Below are 27,841 nucleotides of genomic sequence, written 5' to 3'. Positions count from 1 at the left end.
GTTTTCTAATCTGTTTGTTGGTGTTCAATTTCTTGTCAAGGTTTTCTCGTCAATTTTACACACGTTGTTGCTCTTATTTCAGTTACACACCTCAGTTGCATCTGTTCTTGTATTAAACTTAATGTAATGATGTAATAGTTAGTGTTTTCTAACCAGTGATTGTTGCATTACAGGGAGAGTTAGAGCGTCAACTCCTGCAGGCAAACCCTATTCTGGAATCTTTTGGGAATGCCAAGACAGTGAAAAATGACAACTCTTCACGCTTTGTAAGTTTGTCTATAATGACTGATCTGATGATTTCACCATTGTTTTCCCAACTGTAGCATTACTTGAAACATTGCCACAATGTTATGTTACATTTCTTATTACATTTTGGCAATGATATTTATTAAGTGTATTGATAGTTTTTTTTTTTTTTTTTACCTTGCATGTTGCATCTGGAAAGAGCCATTTAGGTACACACTCACCAAAATCCACATTCAGCACTCTAAAAAGAGATAGGCATCTGTCTTACGTCTGCTCCTCTGGCCAGCTGATTGAGTTTTTCGCTGGCAATGCGTTAAAGTCAACAGAAAGCTTTTAAGCATACAAACAAATCAAAAGCTGCAGAGGAATTTAATTCTTCGGGTCTTGCTTTAGGTCATTATTTTGGGGGCATTTGCTGCAAATAAGCATGTATGTTAGCCTCTTACGCACGCTTTGAGTACCGTTTCCTTTTAAGTAGAGCTATTTAAACATGCTGCATATCAGGTATGCACAAGCCACTCTGTTCAAACAATAAAAGAGACGATCATCTGTTCAAATGGATTCTTAGAAATGTTGATTAGGCCCATAAAATATAATGATAGTTATGAAGCATTGGTATGGTTTATAAAGCATGATCAGTATAGCACATCATAAAAAATATATACTTCATAAATATTTGTTTTTCCACAGGGCAAGTTCATCCGCATCAACTTTGATGTAACCGGTTACATTGTGGGGGCCAACATTGAAACCTGTATCCTGATCCGATAACTGTTCAGTTACATTTGAGTAATGCTGCTGCACTGCTAACACTGATATGGGTGAATTTTCTGTGTGTTTATTATCAGCAGGAATAAAGGTATGCAAATTGACTTTCTTTGTGCTTTTAGAGTAGTTAAACGATTTTAAACTCTTACTATAGCTTCTTTTAGTATGCCAGAGAGGAACCACGTCATAAGCTGGTTTTAAGGGTTATGTAGATAATTAACAAAGCTGTATAGTAGCGCATCATGATGTGAATGATTTGACACCGTGAACAATGAGCGGCTTCACTTGCCCTTAACTCAATCTCAAGATCTTCTTGAAAAGTCCAGGGCCATTCGCCAAGCCAAAGATGAACGCACCTTCCATGTCTTCTACCAGCTGTTGGCTGGTGCTGGGGAACATCTAAGAAGTGAGTATTTTTAGTAAGAGTTTTTAATAATGGGATCCTTATTCTAAATGCAAGGTCAACACATGGACATGTTTGTTTCCTGTGTAATGAAGCAGGCTTTGGATATTTTGAATGTGTGAACTGTGAAGATATCTGACATATTATGGAGAGTTTGGTGCAGTGTGGTGTCTAAAGACTGCAGCTGTCTTATTAATGCTCTTTTTCTTCTGGCAGCTGATCTACTCCTGGAGGGCTTCAATAACTACCGCTTCCTCTCCAATGGTAACATTCCCATTCCTGGCCAACAGGACAAGGACAATTTCCAAGAGACCATGGAAGCCATGTATATTATGAGCTTCACTCATGAGGAAATCTTGTGTAAGCATTCATGGAACAAACACACCTCTACTACATTGTCTATTTACTGCTGATTTACTAGTAAATCATCATAATCATCATGTTGCCATTTCCTTGTAAGGAGCTTTAGGAAAAAAGTGTCTTATGTTTCTTCACTTTTTTAAACATCTTTTTGCCTTCACTATTGCATTTGAAATAGTCCTGCCGTATGACAAATGAGTTTGCAGTACAAATGTCCCATGTTCATAACGGGATGTATGTAAATAATAATTAAAGGGGTGGTTGATTATGATTTCACTTTTCTAACTTTAGTTAGTGTGTAATGTTGCTGTTTGAGCATAAACAACATCTGCAAAGTTACAACGCTCAAAGTTCAAAGCAAAGGGAGATATTGGCTTTTAAAGAAATAACTTTTTAAGGACTACAACAAACGGCTGGTAAAGACTACACCACATTCCTCCCGGGTTAGTGACATCACTTATCCTAAAATTGACATAAACCCCGCCCCCGGGAACGCAATTTATAGATGATCATGACAGAATATGCTAATCAATGACTAGAAGATAGATGAAATGTCCTGTTGCTTTTACATGTTGTCACTTCTACTTGAGTCTCTCCATCTTTTTCTGACTCCGGTTCGAACATAAAAGGCTAAAAGTTTTGAAATTTTCAGTGCATGTCTATGTGAGGTAAAAGGACACAAGCCCTTGAAGCTCCGCCCTCTGTGACGGAAGCAGTAGCTCATTTTCATTTAAAGGGACAGACATAAAAACAGTGCGTTTTTGCTCACCCTAGAAAAGTGACAATTTTAACATGCTATATAAAAATATCTGTGGGGTGTTTTGAGCTATAACTTCACCTACACACTCTGGGGTTATCAGAGACTTATTTTACATATTGTGAAAAGGGCATTATACCACCCCTTTAATTAAATTTAATAAAATCAATATAATAATATTTATATTGAATTAAATAGTGTATTTTGGTGCAATTTCAAAAATGTACAATGTTTGTGAGTGAATAAAATAGCTGAATAAATCCACCTGTTTCCAGTTTAAATGTTGTAATACATTTTTCAACATCAACTTTCCAAAAATATTTCATGTCTACTATCCACAGACTGTTGACTGTCTTGTCCTTGTTTTTCTGTCACTGCAGCAATGTTCAAAGTGGTATCAGCTGTCATGCAGTTTGGTAACATTGTGTTCAAGAAGGAGAGAAACACCGATCAGGCTTCCATGCCAGAAAACACAGGTACCTTATACTTGCTCAGCTGGGTTTTTTACAGGTATAAAAAATGCATAAAGCCTTATTTTAGCACAGAGATAATGTTTCTTTTTTCAGTAATGGAAAGTCTATATGTGCATTTTATGTTCCCCAATAACTTTGAAAATCTTTTGGCAGTGCGTTAGCATTAAAGTGTTTTCGGTATCCAGACTACCCTTTGGTCTAAACCCTTGCACCAGATGGTTTTGTGCAGTTCTCCACTGCACTGTTTTGACAAATTACCCGTTGGACTTCTTTTGGGCTCCCATGATGACGGCTTGAATAGTTTTTGGATGCATTTCATATTAAAAGAAAATACCAGAATAGTTGTGCTAAGTTGCGTTAAATCAATCCTGTTTACGTAAGAGCCCCAAAAATGACCGTTTTACTGCCATGACGCATTCCAGCAAGCTTTACTCAACTGGCATTTTGTTTAATTCGTTTTTATCATCACCGTTAATGGTAAGATATTGAAGCTTTCATCTGTTTAAGCCACCAAGTTGTTTCATTCACGACATGAAGCTGGAAAGTTATAGTCGTGCTGGTGGTCCAAAGGGGGAACTCTTGGGGTTTGTTTGGCTGCTAAATGGGCTGTCAGGGTTTAGAAGTCAGTAAATTTCAATAACGACCTTAACTTATTTCAAATACCTCTTATACTCATGAGCAAATATGTCCCATAATAACTTCTCGCACTGCCATTTAAGTGCATAAGGGAAGCTCCTAAAACCCAATAAATTGAAATAGAATTTCACCATTTTTGGTCAGTTTGCATTACCGATGACCATTTTGTGAACAAGTGCTTTTTTTCCTGTTTCTCAGCTGCTCAAAAACTTTGCCACCTGCTCGGCATGAATGTCATGGAGTTCACCCGTGCCATCCTGTCTCCAAGAATCAAAGTGGGCAGAGACTATGTGCAAAAAGCCCAAACTAAAGAACAGGTAATGAACTATTCAGTTCTCTACTGTATATCTGTCAGAGCACCCTTCCTCCCATCTATAAAACAATCTTTTCATTAGTGTTTTAACTCTCTGCCCCTCTGAGGCCTGATCATAGACCAGTACTATACTTTTGTACATTATATACTATCCTGTTGTTAAAATATCGTCATAACTGTTCAAATTCCGCAGATTGGGGAATGTGTGAATTCTCAAAAACTTCCACTATATTCAGGTTTTACATACCATTTAGGAAAAGAAATAGTTGTACACTTTGTTAGTGTGATCATAATGCATATTTTTGTAAATGTGATGTCACCTTTTTTTTTTACCTTGCCTTATCCTGTCTCTTTGTTCCTCTGACCAGGCTGACTTTGCAGTGGAAGCCCTGGCCAAGGCCACATACGAAAGGTTGTTCCGTTGGCTTGTTCACCGCATTAATAAAGCTCTGGACAGAACCAAGCGCCAAGGGGCTTCCTTTATTGGCATCCTGGACATCGCTGGCTTCGAGATATTCCAGGTGTGGCTTCCTCGGAATTAGTGCTCAGCTGTCTCTTGTGCTAAATCATAGATATTTATCTCTGTACTTCACCAAATCAGAGGTCATATGATACCAGGTTTTCTAAAAATGCAGGCAATGCCAGGTCCTGAAAATAATGACAGTTTTAGTTAAAATAGGATGTTATTTGGGACCAACTTTTATTTGCATATGGTTTACCACAGATTTAACAGGTTTTATACCACTGATTCATCTAAATGCATGTTTGGTTTAACTTAAATTGTGACACATATATTACTATAGTGCAATAGAATTTAATTCTCAAAGTAATAATTAATGTTTTAAACCATTTTATTATTATTAAGGATTATCACAAATTGTCCATGTTTTAATTTTAATAGTAAACATCAAAAAATAAAAAAAGAATGGTACATTTTTCTTTAGATTTTTACATTTTAAAATGTTAATTGAATAGTTAATGTTTTATGCCTTAATTTGATTACCACTGTTTCTGATAATAGATTTGAATAAAAAAAGTGTGTTAAATCATATATCCAGAAAAATTTAAATGGACAACACAGAATTTCAGGTGGGAAAAACATTTCATAGGCTCGGTTTTAATAATAAAAAAAAAGGGGTTTGGGAAATAAATTAAACAGATTTCATAGGGTCCTTTTTTTTTGCCATTAAGAAGATTCCTTCAAGTTGTGCTGGAGGATGTCTTTGCCATCTTGGTGTTGGACATTGCCTTGAATAAGATACATCTGCTAAATTGAGTAATATAATTATAACATGGTTAGGAAGAAATAACAAGGTTTACAGTAAACAGTGTAATTGGATACCCACTCATAGCTGCTGTATTAAGTTAAATGATATTGATACTGATATTGGTTAAAGAATCAATTATGCATGCCCTGGGGCTAAAATACTATGGACAAAAACAATTTGATCATATTTTATTGTTCTCTCCATCTTTTGGCAGCTGAACTCATTTGAGCAGCTCTGCATCAACTACACCAACGAGAAGCTTCAGCAGCTGTTCAACCACACCATGTTCATCCTGGAGCAGGAGGAGTACCAGCGTGAAGGCATTGAATGGAGCTTCATCGACTTCGGCCTTGACCTGCAGCCCTGCATTGACCTCATTGAGAGACCGGTGAGCTCCTGCATCAACTCTTTTATACAGATTTGGTTTTTTTTACTCTAATTGTGTTAGTCCTTGAATTCTTTGTTCTGGCAGGTTTGCTATAAATATTTTCTACCCCAAGCATTTGCAGAATTTAATGTGATTTGAAGTTAATGTGAAAGTAATGAATGCTTTTAGTGTTTTCTTTCAGCTTTTCTATAATTGTTTTGATCGGTCATATGGTGCCATTCCCAGGCAAATCCTCCCGGTGTGTTGGCTCTTTTGGATGAGGAGTGCTGGTTCCCAAAAGCCACTGATAAAACCTTCGTGGACAAACTGGTGCAAGAGCAAGGCACTCATGCCAAGTTCCAGAAACCACGGCAGCTAAAGGACAAAGCCGATTTCTGCATCATTCACTATGCTGGCAAAGTACGTCATATTTATGACACCACACTAAGCTGTTGGATTCACCACTTGTACTTCAGTTCTGTGATATTTCTTATAATTTAGGCTTGTTGTTGGTGTTTAAATGCAACACAGACGGCATCATAACCTTATGTAATTGGATTTAGTCAGGTCATACTGGCTTGCAATGAAGTGTTGCGTTTCTGTCTTTCAAGGGTAGCAGCATCCAGCTGTGGTATGTGCTAACCATAGGCCACATCTGTTTCAGATCAGTGAGCTGTTTGCAAAAGAAACTTGACACTGCATGAAATGAGGAACTTTTGATATTTTTCTCCCTTTGAGCCACGTTTAGGTTAAAAGCCAGAAAATTAGAGCTTGCTTTGTTTCCTGTTGTTTAAGAAAAGTAATATAGTGCATTGATTTATACTTCATCACTTTCAGTAGTTACATAACACTACGCAAACAGCCAACAACTGCAGAACCCCTTAAAATGAAACGATCTAGATTGAACCAGTCCTGGCTTAATTCCATTATTCCCATCTTGAGTGTTTTATTGAGCTAACGTAGTGTTTATTTCCCTCATCCTGCAGGTTGACTATAAGGCAGATGAGTGGTTAATGAAAAACATGGACCCTCTGAACGACAACGTGGCCACGCTCCTGCACCAGTCCACGGATAAGTTTGTGGCTGAATTGTGGAAGGATGGTAAGCGCTTTTCTCCAGACATATGAAACACCCAGTCTGTTAAGAAAGAGACTGTTGTTTTCAATCTTCTGTTACATGTCTTGTAAAAAGAGGTGGTCATGCATTTCAGTGGCTTGATGCAAATATTCAAACGAAGCCAGAGATAACTATTAATTCAGTTACAAAGGGTCAAAATTGTGTGTGAGATTGGGCAGTGTGTGAGAATGTGTCGAACAAAGAATTTTGCAACACTGTTGATACCATAGTAGATTTAATAAATAGCACACTATTTGTAGGCAAGACTGCTTTACATTACTTTACACACAGGAGAGAGCAGTGAAGAAATATGGAGTAATGCAAAAATAGAGAGTGGGATGTGTCATATATTTTGTCATCTTTAAATCTGACCGCTAATAATTTTTCACTGCATTTCCCAATATATGAAATTAAAATAACTTAATTATATAAGTTTATGTAAAATGATTCATACTGTGGCAATGAATTACTTAAAAAGGTCAATAAAATGTGTGTATGCCAAGATTGATCAGCATGTTCTTAAAATGTTCAAATTAATTAACATCCCAATACATTTGAAACCAGTGTTAATGGAATGATGACTTAATGTTGCTTGTTCATAGCACTAACCAGTGTTTACTACCACTTATGTCTTTATGTGCTAGCTGTGTTCTACTACTTTTTTATTTTGCTTTTTTTTTCTTGTTTATCCCCCCTTTGCTCCCTTCTGTCTCGACCATAGAGATTCAGAATTTCCAAAGAGCGTCTTTTTATGATGTCTCTAGTCTCCATGAATCGCCAGGTGAAGGTATACGATGCTGTAGGTCTCTGCTTACCAGCGCATTGTGTACTTTCAAACACTCCCATGGCTTGTAGACCTGGGCCCTGGTCCCTCTAGCTGGCTAACTTTAGAGTTGGCTGGATCCATTTGGAAGGAAGCTTGACTTGGCTGATTCATTAGGATGCCCAAACTGACCATGAATGAAGATTGCATGAAAAATGAATGCATGTGCATAGCGAGTAATGCAGAGTACTGACACAACACAACATTTGAAAGTGACCTGGGTAACTCTGAGTGAGCTGGCTACAAGGATTAGGGCCCTACTTGTTCCTTGAGTGCCTTTCAGTAATTTTGTTTACTTCGCACGCCCCCTAAATATTCTTCCTCCAATTTAAGAGTTTAAAAAATCTGCACCTGTAGTTTTTTCAGTTCAGAAAGTGTTGAAAGAGGCCATTTTGACAGAAGAATAGGTGAATGTCACAACTTTTTAAGTACATGTGTGAGTCATATTTCAACCCAAAATCAAATATAGAAAATAAGTTATGATTATATAAAGTGTCATATTTTTTTTATTCTCTAAGCAAGCAATCAATTATATTATTATTTTTGGCCTAAATGTTGATAGTACAGTGCAAGGATAGACATGAATCACTGAGGAAAGAAGAGGGAAAGGGAACAGGGTCAGGAAAGGACGACGAGCCAGAACTCAGCAGAAGCGAGTTCTGTATGTTGGAGCGCTTGCCCACAAGGCTTAGGACTCATATTGCAATTACAAATTTTTCTAAATTAAAATCACAAACAAATTTTATAATAAAATAAAACATTTTAAAGATTATTTAAATCATAATAACAAGAATCATCAAGAATAATTATATCCTGAATGCATAGTAATGATGTTGCTTTGGGGTAAATGTGCTTAATTGTCAAGTCACCTTTATTAATATAGCACTTTATACAATACAGTTAGTTTCAAAACAGCTTTACAGTGATAACAGGAAAATTATGCAGTTTGGCTGTTGTTCAGTGTTGATTCAGTTCTGTTGTTAAGATAATCAATTATTAAATTAGTTATTTTTATTTATAAAGCAGTTCTTCAAAAAATGATGTCATTGTCCAGCTCAGTTCAGTTCCCCTTCAACAGCGTCAGTACAGTCAGATCAATAATATTGTTGAATATATGTTGTCATGAAAACAGTACCACAATGCAACAAATATGAATGGTCCTAAAATGGGCTTCACAATCTGTATGTTAGATATTATTCCTTTTTTTATTCCTTCAATTTTGGAGTGAAATATGACCTGGACCTGGTTTTTATGAGATTCCCCCAAACACAGCTTGTTTTTTTTCAGCAGACAGAGCAGTGTGTGTGGTATGTTGGTTATGCCCTTACACCTCACGGTCAGACTACTTGTTTGTTTTAAGTGTCAGACAGCGATTTGATAGGCCGTGTGAGGGAGATGGAGTTTGGGTGAGGAGTGGAGGAATTCTGTAGCGTCTCCGACAGGGAACGTGGAACAATACACGTCTTGTTTCACTGGAATCCAAATGACTCGCTCAGCCCTGTGCCAGTCAACAGTGACAGCTCAGTAGATTCTCCATGGAGGTAAAGGAAGACACGTCAGGAGCCCCATTATGAACAGAACATTGCTTGGAAGCGGTTCTTAAGAATCACATTTACAGGAATGCTGTGAGACCTACAATTGTAGTTCTAGTAACAGTAGCTGGACTTGGCAAGCCCCACTGAATCAAAATGAAAATGTCGTTTCTGATTACTTCCATGTTAAATTATTGAAGTTTGACTTGTTTTGTCCTATGGCACTGTTATCAGACTCAAATTTGTGAATATAATTTTTCTGATTGGTATCTTATTTATTGCTAAGCATATTTATTCACATTGATTTATTCAGTTGCTCAAAGGAGGCATTTTTAGTAGCATTGCTCTGAGGGAGAGAACTTGGTGTACAAGTCTGTTATATTTCACACACAAAAAGTGAATAAATTCAAAAATCTTGACTTTATCAAAATGTTTCACTTTTGAATGTACTTTGGTAATTTTCATTGATTCTCATTAGAATCTCATTTCTGTGATATAACTGCAAAACTATGATTTGTTTTATTAAAATCAGCATACATTTTAGGCAATACAACAAATACTCAGACAATGTATTACTTTACGAAGCACTTTAAGTGCAGTAATGAGATTTTAATTATTCTGCATTTCAGTATTGGAAAATGCACTAGTTTAAAACATCTTAATGAAGCATTTTTAAGCAAAATATCTTCCTTTTATCAAGAAAGAATAATAGATTATAAAGCACTGCTAAATCTACTCTACCTTTGCTAAAATTATATATCTACACCACAAGAAATCAGATTTGACTAGATTTGTAAATATATATTTAATGTATATTTGTTAACACAGCTCACTGAATTATTGAGAGCAGTTACTGAATTAACATCTGACTCTGAAGTGCGAGGTATTGGGGTGAAATATGTCCTTAACATGATCTGGGTTTTGAGATTCACCCTTCCATTTTATTTCTTTTGCAGCTTGTGCTTGTTTATAGATGTAGTCTTATCCTTGGCACTCTTCATCTATTTCATATCTCCATTTGCCTAGCACTGGACTTGCTGGCATAGTAGGGGCCATTGGCTCTTGAATTGGCTGTCTGAACTTGTGGCATTGAGTCAAAATACACTGTACTACTTTCAGAAAATAATTTTCTGGTTTCTTTTGGGATATGATGATTATAAAGGCCTGAAAATATCAAAGCACAGTTTTGTAAAAATGCAAAAATACACAGTGTATTTTGACCTTCTGCTTGGTGTTGTTGAATTAGAGCTTTAGTTGTAGATTTACCTCTTCCATCTTCACATGATTTGGCTGTGCTGTGTCTCTCTTCTTTAATTATGTTCTGTAAATACTCTTAATATCAACCTAACCGCTTGGTATCTGTCTTTTCTCTCACTCTTCATGGTAGTGGATCGTATTGTTGGTTTGGACCAGGTGGCAGGGATGAACGAGACTGCATTTGGAGCTACATATAAGACCAAGAAGGGCATGTTCCGTACTGTGGGTCAGCTTTATAAAGAGTCCCTTACAAAACTCATGGCCACACTCAGGAACACCAATCCCAACTTTGTCCGCTGTATCATCCCCAATCATGAGAAAAGAGTAAGTGACATTTGTCCCTTCAGTTGTAAGTAAATGTACTTTTAGCTGAATAAAAAAAAGGAGAGTTTATTTAATGTGGTCTGCACCTCATTGTCATTGCTGTTCTTCTCCGTTAGGCTGGTAAACTGGAGCCCCATCTGGTTCTAGACCAGCTGAGGTGTAATGGAGTTCTAGAAGGGATCCGGATCTGCAGGCAGGGGTTCCCTAACCGTATCGTCTTCCAGGAGTTCAGACAGAGGTAGCGTTTCAGATATCTCATTAAAGACTTGAGAACCTCTTCATTCTTCTTCAGATGCTGTAGCACCAATATTATCATATTTTATCAGTGATAAAATTGTTAAATCTGTTTTCCTATCAGATATTGTTAAATCTGTTTTCCTATCAGATATGAGATCCTCACCCCTAATGCAATACCCAAAGGTTTTATGGATGGCAAGCAGGCTTGTGAGAGAATGGTGAGTTTTCATAAACCTAAGACAAATGAGGTTGATCAGTCCTTTTTACCATCAAGTTTTATATGGAGGTACAAAGCCCAAAATAAAATGATTAAATCACAATATTTTTAAATACCAGTATTGTATGAAATATTCGATGAAAACTCACACTACCATTTAAACGTTTGGGATCAGGATGATTTCTTTCTTTTTTCATTTTTTTTTTCAAAGAAAGTAATAAATATTTTTATTCAGCAAGGATGCATTAAATTGATCAAAAGTGACAGTAAAGAAGACTTTTACATTATTGTAAAATTATTTGTTTTTCAAATAAATGCTATTCTTTTGGACTTTCTGTTCATCAAAGTATCCTGAAATGTTTCCACAAACATTACGTTTTTAATGATTTTGTTTTGAGTACTTTGGTCATAAATTTTTTTTATGTCCAATATTGAAAAACTAGCATCTGAAATTTAGAATCTGCTACATACTAAGTATCATTGTCATCTGTAGATCCGAGCCTTGGAATTAGACCCAAACCTCTTCCGGATCGGTCAGAGTAAGATCTTCTTCCGCACTGGAGTTTTGGCACACCTGGAGGAAGAGAGAGACCTGAAAATAACAGATATCATCATCTACTTTCAGTCAGTCTGCCGAGGATACCTGGCTCGCAAGTAAGTCCAAATGCAAATGGCTGTTTTAAATCTGGTCTTAAAGGTCCCATGACATGCTACTTTTTGTAGGCTTTAATATAGGCCTTAGTGGTCCCTAGTACTGTATCTGAAATCTCTTTCCAAAAATTCAGCCTCGGTGCAGAATTATAGCCACTACAAGCCAGTCCCAGAATGAGCTTCCTTCAGACGGGCCGTTTCGGTGTCTGTAGCTTTAAATACTAATGAGGAGGAGAAAGGCGGCGCAAGGTGGAGGGTGGGTGTGGCCTTGACCATGTTGCGCAACGGTAACGTGGCGTGCATGTTTACGTTGGATATAGAAATGGCACGAAGACACGCAGTCTTTCAAGCATTTCAGTTTGACCCAGAATCTGATCCAGATGGAGAAGCAACGGATGAAGAAGTTGCAACTCAGCGGCTCCAGCAGGACGTTTCCGAATGGTTAGTTTAAAATATTATGTCTGGATACGGTACTTTATTCGGATGGTTTACAGTTATTATCATGTAGCTAACGCGAACCTACTGTTGCCTTTTCATGAGAGATCTGTAACGTCTGTATTTATCTTATTACAATTACATCAAGCTCTGCGATCTTGAAATGCGGATATCGCGCGCGCCATATAACCAACAGGAAAACAGTTATCCAAATAACAAAGACGTGTACAACACTCGCGTTACAGTGTGTGTATTCACACACATAAACTGCATAGCTGCATAGCTAATGTTACAGCCACATTCTACGTGTAAAATCTAGGTAACCATAAACAGTAAAGCAACACACTTATATATCATTAGTTGACTTACTTGTCCGAGGTGTGTAGCTGAGCCAAAGAGAGTGATCCAGACTTTAGTTTCCGACGTTCAGCAAGCCCAGCTCTGTATTGACCCTTCGGTGTTCATTTGTACATCCAATTATTGAGCAATTGTTATGCTTCGCTCGCTCAAAAGCCATGATATCTCTCGTGGACAAACTAAAATCGCGCGCGCGTTCCTACTTCCTAGCTCATTTTCTCATGGGCGGAAAATATTCTCTGGGCGGGCAAAGCAGAGACAGGGGAGGTAACATTTCCTCCTTATGACGTCATAAGGAGGAGATTCAAGATCAGCGCGTATGAGCCTCCATTTTCTCAAAGGCAGAGAAAGATAGCAAGAGCTCGATTTACACCGATTGAAATTTTTAGAAACTTGGGGACCATATACAGGCTAGGGGAACTCATATTAATGTTAAAAAACCTCAGAAAGTGAAAATTTCATGTCATGGGACCTTTAAAGGGTCAGCGATAATATGCAGCTCTTACTGTTTATAGTGTAGAGATCACAATATATGAAAAGTATTCTTATGAGACCTTGTCAGTGAATTGCTGCTGTTTTGTGGTTGTGTTCGTCAGAGCCTTTGCTAAAAAACAGCAGCAGCTAAGCGCTTTGAAAGTCCTCCAGAGAAACTGTGCCGCCTACCTGAAACTACGCCACTGGCAGTGGTGGAGACTCTTCACCAAGGTTGGTGTCGGATTTTAAAAGAGACTGTTTACATAATTGTTGGAATGATTTTACCAGCTATTGTGCACATTTCTGAGTAAAATCTGTCTATGTGGTTGCAAGAGAAATCCCCACTTTAAAAACTGATTTGCAGTATGATTGTGAATAGTTTTCAATTGAGACATGCATTACAATTGTGTCTGCAGGTGAAACCTCTCCTCCAGGTGACCCGTCAGGAGGAAGAAATGCAGGCCAAAGATGAGGAGCTCATTAAAGTGAAGGAGAGGCAGGTGAAAGTGGAAAATGAATTGGTGGATATGGAGAGGAAACACCAGCAGGTTAGCACACATTCGAAGTCATTATAACATAGCTGGTATATATGTACACCATAGTCTCTTGGGGCTTTATTGCTTGAAGTGGAATGTCCATGATCTTGAAACCAAGAAAAGATCTCTTGTGATGTTTTTCAGCTCTTAGAGGAGAAGAACATCTTGGCAGAGCAACTACAGGCCGAGACAGAATTGTTTGCTGAAGCTGAAGAGATGAGGGCTCGCCTGGTGGCTAAAAAACAAGAGCTGGAGGAGATTCTTCATGACCTGGAGTCCCGCGTGGAGGAGGAAGAGGAGAGGAACCAATCGTTGCAGAATGAGAAGAAGAAAATGCAGTCACACATAACGGTGACAACTTAATTGGGGAAATATAATCTTGGATCTGCTGTATACTTATAATAGTAAATCTGTATCTAAAAGTTCTGCTGTTAGTACTAGCTAATAGTAAACACTATTGCTGTCCATAAACCACAAGTGTGTGTGTGTGTGTGTGTGTGTGTCTTTTAGGACCTAGAGGAACAGCTAGATGAAGAAGAGGCTGCCCGACAGAAGCTTCAGCTGGAGAAGGTGACTGCTGAAGCCAAGATAAAGAAAATGGAGGAAGATATTCTGCTGTTGGAGGACCAGAACTCCAAATTCCTAAAGGTCAGTGTGGTTGTCAAACTCCCTGAAACAAAATGCAGGGCAGGGCCTTTGCGATAAGGATGCTCAGAGAAGAACTTTGAGCAAACTGAACTCTTTCTTCCCTCCCTATCCCTCAGGAGAAAAAACTCCTGGAGGACCGTGTCAGTGAGATGACCTCCCAACTGGCTGAGGAGGAAGAGAAGGCCAAGAACCTTGGCAAAGTGAAAAACAAGCAAGAAATGATGATGGTGGACCTGGAAGGTGAGAGGAGAGTGTTGAATATGGATCATTTTATTCAAGTAAAACAATGAGACTTAAATGTTTATGTTTGGGCGTTTGACCATCAGAGCGTCTGAAGAAAGAAGAGAAGACAAGGCAAGAGCTTGAAAAAGCCAAAAGAAAGCTGGATGGCGAGACCACAGACCTACAAGACCAGATAGCAGAGCTGCAGGCCCAAATTGAGGAACTCAAGATCCAACTGGCCAAGAAAGAAGAGGAGCTGCAGGCTATACTGACCAGGTGAAGATCAGTGAGGAGCACAGAATAAGAAAGAGAAAAAGGAGGTTATTTTAATGAGTAAAATAAAATAAAATATAATATAATGGTTGATCCAAAATACTTTGGCTGTCATCTAGATTGCTATGTCTAAATAATAACTTATGGTTGGCAGAGTGGTGGAATTAATTAATTTATTGTTCAAAAGTTTGAAATCTTTACGTCTCTTGTATTCTCCTTTTATTCTTTCTTACCACAAACTTTTGAATGGTAATGTTTTCCAAAAAATAAGTAGCAGCAAAAACCCTTTCAACATTGTTAATAATGAGAAAGGTTCCTTAAGCATCAAAACACCCATTCAGTAATTTCATGTCAAGAAATATACCAGTCATAACAGAGGTTATTTACAAATACTCTTAAAGATACTGTAACAAAATTGGCCTAGATTTTAAACTGGCCTGTTTAATTCTAAGGATTGGAAGGAGTTTTGGGGGATTGGAAAACAAAAGTGTTTAACTCCTTAAATTATGCATGGATCGTTTTGCTAATAATCTCTGCTTATATTTGTTATTCCACAGAGGTGATGAGGAGGTCGCTCAGAAAAACAACGCCCTGAAGCAAGTACGGGAGCTGCAGGCCCAAATATCTGAGCTGCAGGAGGATCTGGAGTCTGAGAAAGCAGCCAGAAACAAAGCTGAGAAACTCAAGAGAGATCTGAGTGAGGAACTGGAGGCTCTGAAGACTGAGCTGGAAGACACCCTGGACACCACCGCCGCCCAGCAGGAGCTGAGGTACAAGAGAAACTAAATCCAGTCTACCATAAAATGAAAATTAGGGCCAGTTTAATCCATCCCCATTATTTTTTTTAATAAGCAAGAAGAAATATCAAAGTTTTTAATATAAGAGTTCCTATGTTAGAATCGGTGTGCAGTGATTAGCATGCATGCTGCAGACATATTGCAGGTTCAAGTTGCATGTTGTGCAAATGGTTTGTTCTGATTTTTTTTTTTTTTTTGACTTCCCATTCATGTCATAGCTAAATAAAACAATGATTGCCCCTCCATGTGTGCTTAAGGTTGACCCCTCAAAATGGGCCTTTTGGTAGTGTAAGTGGAGAGCCAGATTGAGTTCATTAGTATCTGACCTTTTCTGTTTTCTTTGAACCCTACTCCCCAAATGTGTCTCACCTAATAATGTGTCTTTTCCTCTTAAAGGACCAAACGAGAGCAGGAGGTGACAGAGCTGAAGAAAGCCATCGATGATGAGATGAAAAACCACGAGTCACAGATCCAGGAGATGAGACAGAGGCACGGCACTGCTCTGGAGGAGATCTCCGAGCAGCTGGAGCAGGCCAAGAGAGTAAGCCATAGAGATAAAGACTAAATTACTCATTACTGTAGGGAGCCATTTTTAGTTTTAATGTCTTGACTGGAACGCTGCCAGTCGTCTGCTGTCAAGAATGATTCATTTCCTCGTTCAGTGATTGAATGGTGTACAGTCTCCTGTTTATACAGGTCTGGCTCTCTCTCACAATGTCTGTCTGTCAAAATTAGGTTAAGTCAAATTTGGAGAAAAACAAACAGACTCTGGAGGGTGATAATAAGGAGCTGACCAGTGAGGTGAAGAGTTTGCAGCAGGCCAAGTCTGAATCTGAGCACAAGAGAAAGAAACTTGAGGCTCAGCTGCAGGAGTTCATGGCCCGCTTCAGCGAGGGAGAAAAGGTTAAAGGAGAACTTTCGGACCGATCCCACAAACTACAGGTCAGTGCTTACACTGTGTCACATAAACTACAAGTTAGTGCTATTACACTCCCTCCCCCTCACATAAACTACAGATCACTGTTGTCTCATTTGATTTTTGCAGAGTAAAAGTGTGGCTATATTTAGAGCTGCATGATTAATAAAAAAGAAAAGAAAAATTGCGATACGGCTTGGTGTGATTATCAAAGTGTGAAGGCTGTAAACAAAATATAGATATTATTATATTGTGATATTGATTATATATAATATTTTTGAAAGCACAAATTTAACAATTATGGTTAATTCTGACTGTGTTTGCGGTCATATACCCGTGTACATTGAAATAGATCAGAATCCAAGTTACGTATAAAATATCCCTCCAATGCAAATTCATTTTTTTATGTTTGTCATTTGTTGCAGGCGGAGCTGGACAATGTTTCTTCTCTTTTGGAAGATGCTGAGAAGAAGGGAATAAAGCTAGCCAAAGACGTTTCTAGCCTAGAGAGTCAGTTTCAGGACACTCAGGTAATGTGTCTCTACCGGTCTCTACAAACATGAAGTGCTGAAAGAGTGGATTTATTATCAACAATGTTAGCCCATAGTATGCTCAGGAAGTATTTTTATTGTTGAAACTGCACAGATTTGATAAAAACAGTTGTTTAATATTATGTATGTAGGAGCTGCTTCAAGAGGAGACGCGTCAGAAGCTAAACCTGAGCAGCCGTATCCGTCAGCTGGAGGAGGAGAAGAACAACCTCCTGGAGCAGCAGGAGGAGGAAGAGGAGGCACGAAGGAACCTGGAGAAACAACTGGCAACACTACAAGCCCAGGTACACACAATCACTCCATATTTTTTAATGAGGATACGCAACATGTCAGTTCACATCAACATCTAGCGCATCAGTTGACACGTTCATTAATGAAGTGTTAATCTGCAAATAACATGTTGGCAAAGAAACTCACACAAAGCCTGTCATGTTTGAGGACAAAAGTAAAATTTCTAGACTTCTGCTCAGAAAGGAAATCAGATGTACTCTTTACTACTTAAACCGTTAAAAAGTACTCCATTGTAATCCTCCTTTTTTTGGATAGCTGGTTGAGACGAAGAAGAAACTGGAGGATGATGTGGGAACTCTTGAGGGTCTGGAGGAGGTCAAGAGGAAGCTGCAGAAGGACATGGAGGGGACCAGTCAGAAGCTAGAGGAAAAGGCCATCGCTTTTGATAAGCTGGAGAAAACCAAGAACAGACTGCAGCAGGAGCTCGATGACCTCATGGTGGACCTGGACCACCAGAGACAGATCGTCTCAAACCTAGAGAAGAAACAGAAGAAGTTTGACCAGGTATGAATTGGTTTTGATTACAGGGGTAGTTATATATATTTTTTTTTTTTATCTGTCATCATTTACTCACCCTCATGTTGTTTCAAACCCATAGGACTTTCATTCATCTTTGAATCACAGATTAATTTATTTTTAATGAAACCTGAGAAACTTCTGTCCTTATTTTGAAAGTCAGTTCCACCAAAACGTTGACGCTTAATTCAAGTCTTTTGAAAAGATACAATCACTTTATATGATGAACAGATTTATTTTAAGCTTTTATTCAAATATTAACAGATCAGCGCACATACACAGAGCACATAAAATATGGTAAATGGAACAATGTCTGTCTTTATGAACTTTTTAAACATCAGTTTTAGAAAGAAATCTTCCAGGTTTAATTTAAAATATCTTCGTTTGTGTTTGGAAGATGAATGGACATCTTATATATTTGAAACGACATGAGGGTTGGTGATTTGGGGTCATTTTGGTGAACTATCCTTTTAAACTTTTTAAATGGCTCTGGGATTTTTATAATGCTAAGTTGTATTTGTTTTATATTTTACTGTTTTATATAGTATTTGCTACTGTTTTATATAGTATTTGTTTTGTATTTTAATATACAGTCATTGAGAATCTTCAGGTACTACTGAAAACATTTGTTGTTAATAAAAAAAAAAACCTGAAAGCATTTTTGATGTGTATGATAGATGCTGGCAGAAGAGAAGAACATCTCTGCACGTTACGCTGAGGAGAGGGACCGTGCTGAGGCAGAGGCTAGAGAGAAGGATACCAAAGCTCTGTCTATGGCCCGAGCCCTGGATGAAGCTCTGGAGGCTAAAGAGGAATTTGAGAGGCTTAACAAGCAGCTCAGAGCCGAAATGGAGGATCTGATGAGTTCCAAGGATGACGTAGGCAAGAATGTAAGTTACTATATGTTATTGGACTGTTTTATGAGGGTAATGCAGTTTGTACTGTTTATTATATATGGTAATGATTGAATTCATCATTATGATGTTTGAAGAATCTTTGGTGTTTTGAACACAGCAGATTTTGTCAGTTCTTCCATTTAATTCCATTAATTGTTTTGAGACCTCATGATGTGTTGACACACACAGCATGTGCTAACCGAGTGTGAGGCAGCAAGTTTCAGGTGTCATGTAATTTGCATGCCTTCACTGACAACAGAATACTTATTAGCAAAGCAACAAAATCAGCCCGTCAGAACATATGCATGTTTAATATACTGCATGTGGAGCAAGATTTTGGACTGATGAGATTTCAGTGTGGCTTGATCTACTCATAGTGCCGTGACAGAGATAGAAGCAAAGTAGATTTGGATAAATGATTTGGTGCAAAAAATGAATTGCGATTCTTTTTCTTTTTTTTTCTTTTTTATTTATTTTTTTAAATCCAGGTTTGCTGTGGTTGTTTGTAGGGTTGCAAAATGTATGGCTAATAATAACAACAATAATAATAATAACAATAATAATAATAATAATAATAAATACAAATATAATATTTTTAATGAAAACAAAATAAATGTTAAAGCGACCCAAACTCAGAGTAGATGTAGAGATTGAGTTCATGTGGAGCAACATTTACTACAAACACCGCTGGATAATGAGCAGCTCGCGTGTAAGAACACTATGAAACACGCAGAACGTATGTTTATTTAATTAAATAGCAGCCTTTGCGATTTGATGATCGTACTGAGTCATATTTTTTGGTTTTATTTTAATGTATCTTGCAGTGCTAAAGCAAACAATAAAATGTGTTGTGGTGGTTTTAGCCATGATGTCATGGAAATTAAAATGTTAAAAGTGATCAGAAAAATTTGAAATTTATATTTTAAAATGTATGAAAAAGGCACATCTTCCTCCGCAATCTCCATGAAATATTTTTTGAGTAATCATGTATGACTTGAATGGACAAAGACTAGTCATGCAAACTCATTGTTAAAATACTGGATGACTCCTGGATTTCTCATTTGGCTCTTGATTATGAAGTGACTGGTTAGGACACTGTCGCGGTCTATTTATTTCCGTTCTGTAATCCGTAGGTCCACGAGCTGGAGAAATCCAAACGCACGCTGGAGCAGCAGGTGGAGGAGATGCGCACTCAGCTAGAGGAGCTGGAGGACGAACTACAGGCCACAGAAGATGCCAAGCTGCGTCTGGAGGTCAACATGCAGGCCATGAAGGCTCAGTTTGACCGAGACCTGCAGGCCAGAGATGAGCAGAATGAGGAGAAGAAGAGAGCACTGGTCAAACAGGTGAGTGGAATTTACTGTTTTTTTGAGGATTACAAGTAATTTGAAGTTAAAGATTATCCATTTATTTAAGATATATATATATATATACACACACACACCTGTTTCCATTACGGTGCAGTAAAATATTTCTGAGTAATGCTGTTGAACATTTTTAAATCAACACCTAATAAAACTATTTTGAGAATATTTACTAGATGTCTGTTCTGTGTGTGTGTTTGTTGTTGTGTTTGTACATAGTTCTGGCTGTTTAAGTGGGAGAAAAAACAAAGTGGATATTTGAAGAAAGACTGTAGAAAGAGAGTTAGCTGAGATATTACCAAAGAGGAATAGGTCAGGGGAGTATAATTGGAAGAAGGGTTTTGATCAGACAAGAGCCAATATGGTTCATATTGGAAAAGTTTTCCAGCGCTGGAGAGACATTAGAGAGCAGGAAGACCTGAAAAAGGATCTGTTTCTGCTCGATACATGAGTAATAGTTTTTTGCTATGTTTCACAGAACTAAGATATGCTGTTGTTGTTGGATCACAGCTGATTCTTCCATACTTGCACAAGCTGTCTGATGCAGCAGCTGTTAGTGGCTGCCTGTGCATTTAGCGTGTGGATATTTTGGGGGTGGAACAATGAAGGGACGGGTGTGTTTGTTTGGGTGTCCATTTCAAATAGCAACAGTGTTGCACCTTTAATTTATAGATTTCTTAACCTTCTATTAATTTTTTCCTTTTATATATTTATATATATATTATATATATATATATATATATATATATATATATATATATATATATATATATATATATATATATAAGGAAAAAATTAATAGAAGGTTAATTTTCATATATATATATATATATATATATATATATATATATATATATATATATATATATATATATATACTCTTTATTTCCATTTTATATGGATCATGTGTTTGCAAAGTGAAGAAAATTGGTTTATTACTGTATATTGTGGCAGCTTTGTGAAATAAAGGGTTAATACCTTTAAGAAAGACATCAGCAAGTTTTTGTATGAGACTCTATTTGGCTGTGTTTTGATCCATGAGTCCTGTACCTTCAGGTGCGCGAGATGGAGGCGGAGCTTGAAGATGAACGAAAGCAGAGAGCTCTAGCCGTAGCTGCCAAGAAGAAACTGGAGATGGACCTCAAAGATGTGGAAGCTCAGATCGAGGCTGCAAACAAGGCCCGTGATGAAGCCATTAAACAGCTACGCAAACTCCAGGTAGAAGCTTTCCCACAATGCTGCTGTTCATGCACGGAAATGTGATGAGACAGTAATGATAACGCACGAAATTACACATTTACTGTTAGCGTAATCTGTATAGCAGCTAAAGTGCATCAGTCGTTTAGTAGTGGGACAGAGACGTCTGCATCACTGACTGCTAGGAATGGGTATTGATGCAGTTGTCGCAATTCGATTTAATTCCGATTCGCAAGATCTCAATTCGATTCACAACCGAATTGCGCTTGATTGTTTAAATTGGCAAGAACACGTGCAAATGATAAACTTTCGTGACCATGCTGCACTGGCCCGATCGGGAACGTCTATCACGCTGAAAAATTCACCTGCATCTGCCATGTTAAGCATTGAATGAATGACAGGCTCCCTGTTGTAGCATCGGGCAAGGTAGATAAGAGGATGACATCTAGTGGCGAAGACTAGTAATTAGATTCACATCAAGCAAATGTTATTTTCAATGTTTCCAGAAATATATATATGAAAAAAATATCGATTCATTGCTTTTGAGAATCGATATCCAATCAACCACATTTTGTAAAAGAAAAAGAAAAAGAGAATTATTTTATTTATTTTTGCCCAGCCCTACTGACTGCATTACTGTGACTTAAAGACAAAATGTGAGAAGCACAGATGGCAACATCTCTTTAAAACAGGCCCAGACGAAGGACTATCAGAGAGAGCTTGAGGAGGCGCGCACGTCTCGGGATGAGATCTTCGCTCAGTCTAAGGAGAATGAGAAGAAACTCAAGAGTCTCGAGGCTGAGATTCTGCAGCTGCAAGAGGTGAGCCAACACAGCCTGAAATACATCTGAGAGGAAAAAAAGCCTTTCCTGAAGCATCTGTTGCTTGAGTTTCCACACACTGTTATAAATTAGATTAGTTAGACTGGCAAGTCTTGATGGTTTGGTCGTGATTGTGTTTTTAGGACCTGGCATCTTCAGAGCGAGCCAGACGTCACGCAGAACAAGAACGAGATGAGCTGGCAGATGAAATCTCTAACAGCGCCTCTGGAAAGTGAGTCATTGTGCTGCAAAGTTTCTTAAAGTCAGGGTTAACCGGAAGTTGTGACTCACTTCAGTATTGTGACGTATTTCTGAGTGAAGCGGAATAGGAATGCCATTCCAGGGGGAAATTGACGAAAGATTTATAGATTACAAAGAAATTTTTTTTTTTTCTTTGGATTAATGGATGACATTGATTTCATGTCAACCCTCTACAATGCGAGTAAATCACTCACATATGTGACTAAATCTTCACTCTGGGCGACTAAACAATGTCTATCATTAGCCACTGGCTAATAAATTCTTAGATTTTACTCGCCAGTGTGTGTGTTACAGGGCTTAGTATAAGTTTAGCATAGATATATTTTCACTCTCTGAACACTAACTGAGCTCAGTCAAGTGACCTGTACTAGTATTTCAAATTCACCTCAATGGATGCGCAGCGTACCTGTATTTGATGTACTGTGAACTCTAGTGTGAAGGCGCACGACTCGCTGTCGCGTTTCTCACACACGTGAATAGAGAGAGTCTTGCATACCACTCAGAATCGACGTGCAACATGTAAACGATATTCTTTGTTATATTTCCCTGTCAAAATAACAGAGTTCATTTAGAATTATTCAGCTTTTAAGAACAAGCAGAAGAACTAAGGTTGAACTAATGCGTAAGGGGCAATCTCATTGGCTGGCGCTCATCCCTGTTTTGATTTCAGCAAATCAGTTCGAGCGAACCACCAGTCCTAAGTTCAGTTAAAATGACAAATATGCATTCATTCATGGTTACCAAGTTTTAGTACTAATTACTAAAGTTCTATCATTAAATAGTGCTTGATTATCATAATATCATATAATGCTCAACTGACTGATGTTAAAAGTGTAAGTTTTTATCAGCCAATGGTGTTTCTATTGCCAAGGTGTGCGTAGAGGTTTGCATGTGTACTTGATTTCAAGTCACCATGAGAGTTTTTTTATAGAATGTTGTGATGTTTTTATAAATGGCGTTTCACTCGTGAATATACATCAGAATAGGGAAGAAAAGAGTATCACAATTTCCATTTCTACTATTAATTAATTTGCTCCTCTGTTCATAGTTTGTTCAAAAACCAGCTTTATCATTCATTCACGTTTGTTTTCCTTCAGGGCAGCCCTCTTGGATGAAAAGAGGAGGCTGGAGGCTCGTATCTCCCAGCTGGAAGAAGAGCTTGAGGAGGAACAAAGCAACATGGAGCTCCTCAACGACCGCTTCCGGAAGACCACTATGCAGGTGCAGTGTTGAGGAAGCTACTGGAAATATGAGCAGCTTGTAGCAAACTGTCTTCAATGCAGTTAAACTTGTCAGAGCTTTGAGAACAGACCATGTTTTTAAAGTTTTATGTGCTTGGGAGCTTTGTAAGATGCGTAATCTCCATTAGCGCTCTTAACTACATTTCACATCTCTAATAACAGCTGTTGTGTCTGAATTTTCAGGTGGATACATTGAACACAGAGCTGGCAGGAGAGCGCAGTGCCGCCCAGAAGAGCGAGAACGCCCGTCAGCAGCTGGAGCGGCAAAACAAAGACTTGAAGTCCAAACTGCAAGAACTGGAGGGATCCATCAAATCAAAGTTCAAGGCCTCTATCGCCGCCCTGGAGGCCAAGATTATCCAGCTAGAGGAGCAACTTGAACAGGAAGCAAAGTAAGCAACAATGAAAAGAAACTCCACATTCTGTATCTGCCAAAACTCAATTAGTGCCAGTGGTTTTTGTTAATGATGTATGATCCGTACGCTTCACAGGGAGAGAGCAGCAGCAAATAAGATTGTGCGTCGCACAGAGAAGAAACTGAAAGAAGTGTTCATGCAAGTGGAGGATGAGCGTCGCCATGCTGACCAGTACAAAGAGCAGGTGAGCGATACCCCAAATACTGATCTTCATTCTCAAAAGTGTACCGGGTCCGGAGCTGCTCACACTGATTACATGCAATAAATTAAACTGAATTTCCACTTGCCAAGTTTCAGACATTTCCACGGGCTGTTTATGAAACATCTGACCAAAAATGGCTTTTCCAAAATGTGTTTTGCTACCAAGGCACCAGACTGCTTTTGTGGATAAACCAGTCACTGGTTCATGTCAATTCAAAGAGATCCACATGTTTGTTTGAGACACTTGATGACACATAAGCCTTTAAGATCGGTTTCGTTACGCTTATGGTGCGTTTGCCTTTTAATGTTTTAGTGCTTATCAGTTTGGCAAATTGGTATTGGCAGCAGTGCGAGGGTCTGCTACACACATGTGCAGCATTATTTGCATAATGCATAAACATTTTCTAGAACACTTTTGTTATCATTTTATTGAGGAAAATTATATCGCGATGGCTAACCACAATTAGGACTGAGTGATCGTTGTTTATCTCTTATTGCTGTAAATGACTGGATGAGAAATAAAGACTCACAACTTCTGTCTGTCTTTAGATGGAAAAGGCGAACTCCCGCATGAAGCAGCTGAAGAGGCAGCTGGAGGAGGCTGAGGAAGAGGCGACTCGAGCGAACGCCTCGCGCAGGAAACTGCAGAGAGAGCTGGACGATGCCACTGAAGCCAGTGAGGGTCTGAGCCGAGAGGTCAACACACTCAAAAACCGCCTCAGGTATTGGCCCAAGACTAAATGCACTCGTGTATTTATACATTGCAATACTTTGGATCCTTGTATTAAAAATGTAGGAATATTTGTGCTTTCGTGTTCTACAGTTTAATAATGAAGCAGCAAATGGTCAGTTGAGTGAAATCGCAGTGAATATCAGCACAGACACAAAATGGATCCAAATAAGCTGGATCAACGTAAAACACACAGTCCTGTCAGCAGTGAAACAAGGCAGTCCCATAACAGCACTTTTGGGATGACGATCTAATTGGTGGACCAGAACTGATTGACCCAACCAATGAATGTACAATTTATACAACAGTGTTGTTAACTAAAACTATTAAAAATCATTTTCAGAAATTGAAGAAAAAAAATACGTGAACGAAATTTAGAAATTTCACCTTAACCAAAATAAAAAACATTTCAAACATTACTAAAACAAATAAAAAATAATGCTAAAAAGAAATGTTAAAAATGAAAAAAGCACAACAAAATGACTAAAATTCAAATAAACTACATTTAAATAGAAATATTGATTTAAAAACGAACAAAACTGACAAAAGCACATATCAAATTTACTAAAATTAAAATACAAATAAATTAATGGCAGATTAATTCATTAAATGAATAGAAATATTTTTAAAAACGAATAAAAGAGCACAATAAAATTAACTGAAATATAAAAAATGCTAAATAGACAGAATTTTTTTTGCTAGAATTTGAAATAAATTTAAATAGTAGTAATACTAAAAACTAATAAAAATGGCAAGCACATAGCAAAATTAAATGAACGCTAAATAGAAATATAAAACAAAAAAATGACAAAAGCACAACATAATTACTCAAATAAAAAATACTAAAACTGAAATAAAAATAAATTAATGCTAAATAAAAATAAAAATGACAAAAGCTCAAATGAAAACAAAATCTAAAAATAAAAGCCAGTTCAAAATGTGAATAAATCATCTCCTAGTAATAAAGAACAGTGAAGTAACAGTGGCTGTGTCCTGCAGACGAGGAGGTCCTGTCAGCTTCTCCTCGAGCCGCTCTGGACGCAGACAGCTGCAGGTGGAAGGAGACTTCTCTGACGACGACGCGGACAGCAAGGCCAGCGACCTGAACGAGAACCAGACGGCTCAAGCGGAGTAGAGCCATCAGCCCCACTGCTTCCTCTCCTAATGACTCTCTCCTTTAGCTATGTGGGGTCAGCGGTACAGAAAGAGGACCAGTGAGCGATGTACACACACGCAAACACACACTAACACTTCCACACTCAGAATTAAGCTACCCTCCTCAGCCCTACATGTAGATCCCCTCTCCCTACCAAGGGAGCATCAACTCTGCCTTGTTCTAAATGCAAGATGCTTCAACTACAAAAATACTGCGCTCACAACAGAACAACACTAGAAGTACAAGTGCATTTCAAACATCAGAGTTTGCTTTGTGGACATGAATATGCTCGTTCATAAGAGCGTTAGTTTAACGATGTAAAACCATCTAGCTAAGCAAATGTGGCCGATTGGATCTTAGTTGTACAGTACAGTTCTCCAGATAAACGCGTTCTGCAGGTTTGGGGTCGATTTTGAGATGCATGTGCTGCTCGTTCGCTACAAGCCAACATTAAAAGAAAAGAAAAGAGTCCTGTGGCACTGGACCGGAAAAGAAAAAACTGTGAAAAAGCTGCTCACTTCAGCATCTCATTACCATTTAAACACATGAAATAGTTCAAACACGAGAAATACTGCATTAGTGATCTATCTTCATTGAACTCGAGGCCTGTTTTATCTTATGTGGGAGATTAAGCTGACAAAGGCAATGTTTTGTGTTTTAAGAATTTGGATGTAACTGCGAATCGCTTTTAACTGCACATCGTAAGAGAAGCCATATAAGGCCACTTCAACTGGAAAGGAAGTATGAAGTATTCTGGTTGCAAATGCATGCCAAGATGAAGAATTATACGCCTTTACATATTTAATCACTTTATGGATGTTTTTCCCCCTATATGTGACAGAATGATGGTACTTCTCAAACCCAGCTGCTCTATTAGATATGAATACAGCCACCAAAGGAAGTGGATTGGAAGTTAAAATAAAGACGTTGGAAGTGCTTCAGTTAGAGAGATCTCATTCATCAGCGCCGAAAGCAACTGGAAATACTGAACACGTTAATTCACAGGCACTTGACTGAATTTCCCAAGAGTTTCGCTGTGAACACTAGTATTATTAAGAGAAACCGTACTAACCTGTCTCACTGTTAGCATTTAATGACGAGTTTCTTAAAGTGCCTTAGACACTAATTAGAAAACATCCATGAAAGTATGTCACGTATTCGTAATGAAGAAACACTAACATGAAGGAAAAACTGGCTGAAGGCAATTGAAATAAAAATATGTAACCCTTTTTTTTTGTTCTTTTGTATTTTACTGTGCTATGATTCATATCCAGTATATAGGTCTCCTATCCCTTGTATTCTCATGAAGATCTGAGGGACATCAGTGTTCATGATGGTTTGATATGAAGAAGCCTCCGCCTCTGGCAGCGAGGAGCGAGTGTGATTTCATTTGGTTTAAAGCTTTATCATTCATGATCTAGTTACTATTATTGCAGTTATCATTATTATTGCTATATTATCACTTCTACTATTGGACTGGCTGTTGACAACCAGGCGTTCAACTGCAAATGTCTCTCCTCTTGTTTTTCTCTTGTATACTGTAACTATTTCTAGATGACAGTGAGTTTTGTAAAGGAAAAAATAAAACATTCATTGTAGAAGCATTACGCTTTTCTTCCTGTTTCCGAAGTTGCTCATTTCTTTTGAAATAAAAAAAGGGTGGCAAGTGTTCATTATGGTATCATATATTGAATAGATCAATATGGGATGTAATGCTTTATACACACACTTGGATATATGTACCTAAGTGTATGTATACATGTATATATACATTATACACACACACACACACGT

General features: G+C 38.0%; 1 protein-coding gene across 1 annotated transcript; it reads left to right on the top strand.

Moving 5' to 3' along the window:
• Positions 1–6: 6 nt before the first annotated feature.
• LOC309513837 (myosin-10) lies at positions 7–27,662 on the top strand. The gene is made up of 36 exons (XM_082189892.1): positions 7–266; positions 937–1,000; positions 1,322–1,420; positions 1,634–1,777; positions 2,915–3,010; positions 3,842–3,960; positions 4,325–4,477; positions 5,439–5,612; positions 5,838–6,011; positions 6,578–6,692; positions 10,450–10,643; positions 10,760–10,881; positions 11,029–11,098; positions 11,591–11,751; positions 13,137–13,245; positions 13,431–13,562; positions 13,695–13,901; positions 14,061–14,198; positions 14,315–14,438; positions 14,525–14,696; positions 15,251–15,463; positions 15,887–16,031; positions 16,226–16,432; positions 16,832–16,936; positions 17,089–17,241; positions 17,504–17,752; positions 18,442–18,654; positions 19,794–20,006; positions 21,081–21,242; positions 21,914–22,042; positions 22,186–22,274; positions 23,401–23,524; positions 23,728–23,936; positions 24,036–24,144; positions 24,711–24,883; positions 25,891–27,662. The coding sequence occupies exons 4-36, from the start codon at positions 1,732–1,734 to the stop codon at positions 26,024–26,026; spliced, it is 4,935 nt and encodes a 1,644-aa protein (XP_082046018.1). The 5' UTR covers positions 7–266; positions 937–1,000; positions 1,322–1,420; positions 1,634–1,731; the 3' UTR covers positions 26,027–27,662.
• Positions 27,663–27,841: the final 179 nt, after the last annotated feature.

This window comes from Leuciscus leuciscus (assembly GCF_965113295.1).
Source record: "Leuciscus leuciscus genome assembly, chromosome: 14".
Classification (NCBI taxonomy): Eukaryota; Metazoa; Chordata; class Actinopteri; order Cypriniformes; family Leuciscidae; genus Leuciscus; species Leuciscus leuciscus.
The sequence above is the reverse complement of the archived record's forward strand: the minus strand, read 5'-3'. Positions and strand labels throughout refer to the sequence as shown.

What these genes read in the sequence shown, in the direction of transcription:
- LOC309513837 (XM_082189892.1), top strand. Translation starts at nt 1,732, where the DNA reads ATGGAAGCCATGTATATTATGAGCTTCACTCATGAGGAAATCTTGT. An exon ending in GGTGGAGACTCTTCACCAAG is followed by an intron (nt 13,246 to 13,430) that starts GTTGGTGTCGGA and finishes TTGTGTCTGCAG; the next exon opens with GTGAAACCTCTCCTCCAGGT. An exon ending in AGATTCTGCAGCTGCAAGAG is followed by an intron (nt 22,043 to 22,185) that starts GTGAGCCAACAC and finishes TTGTGTTTTTAG; the next exon opens with GACCTGGCATCTTCAGAGCG.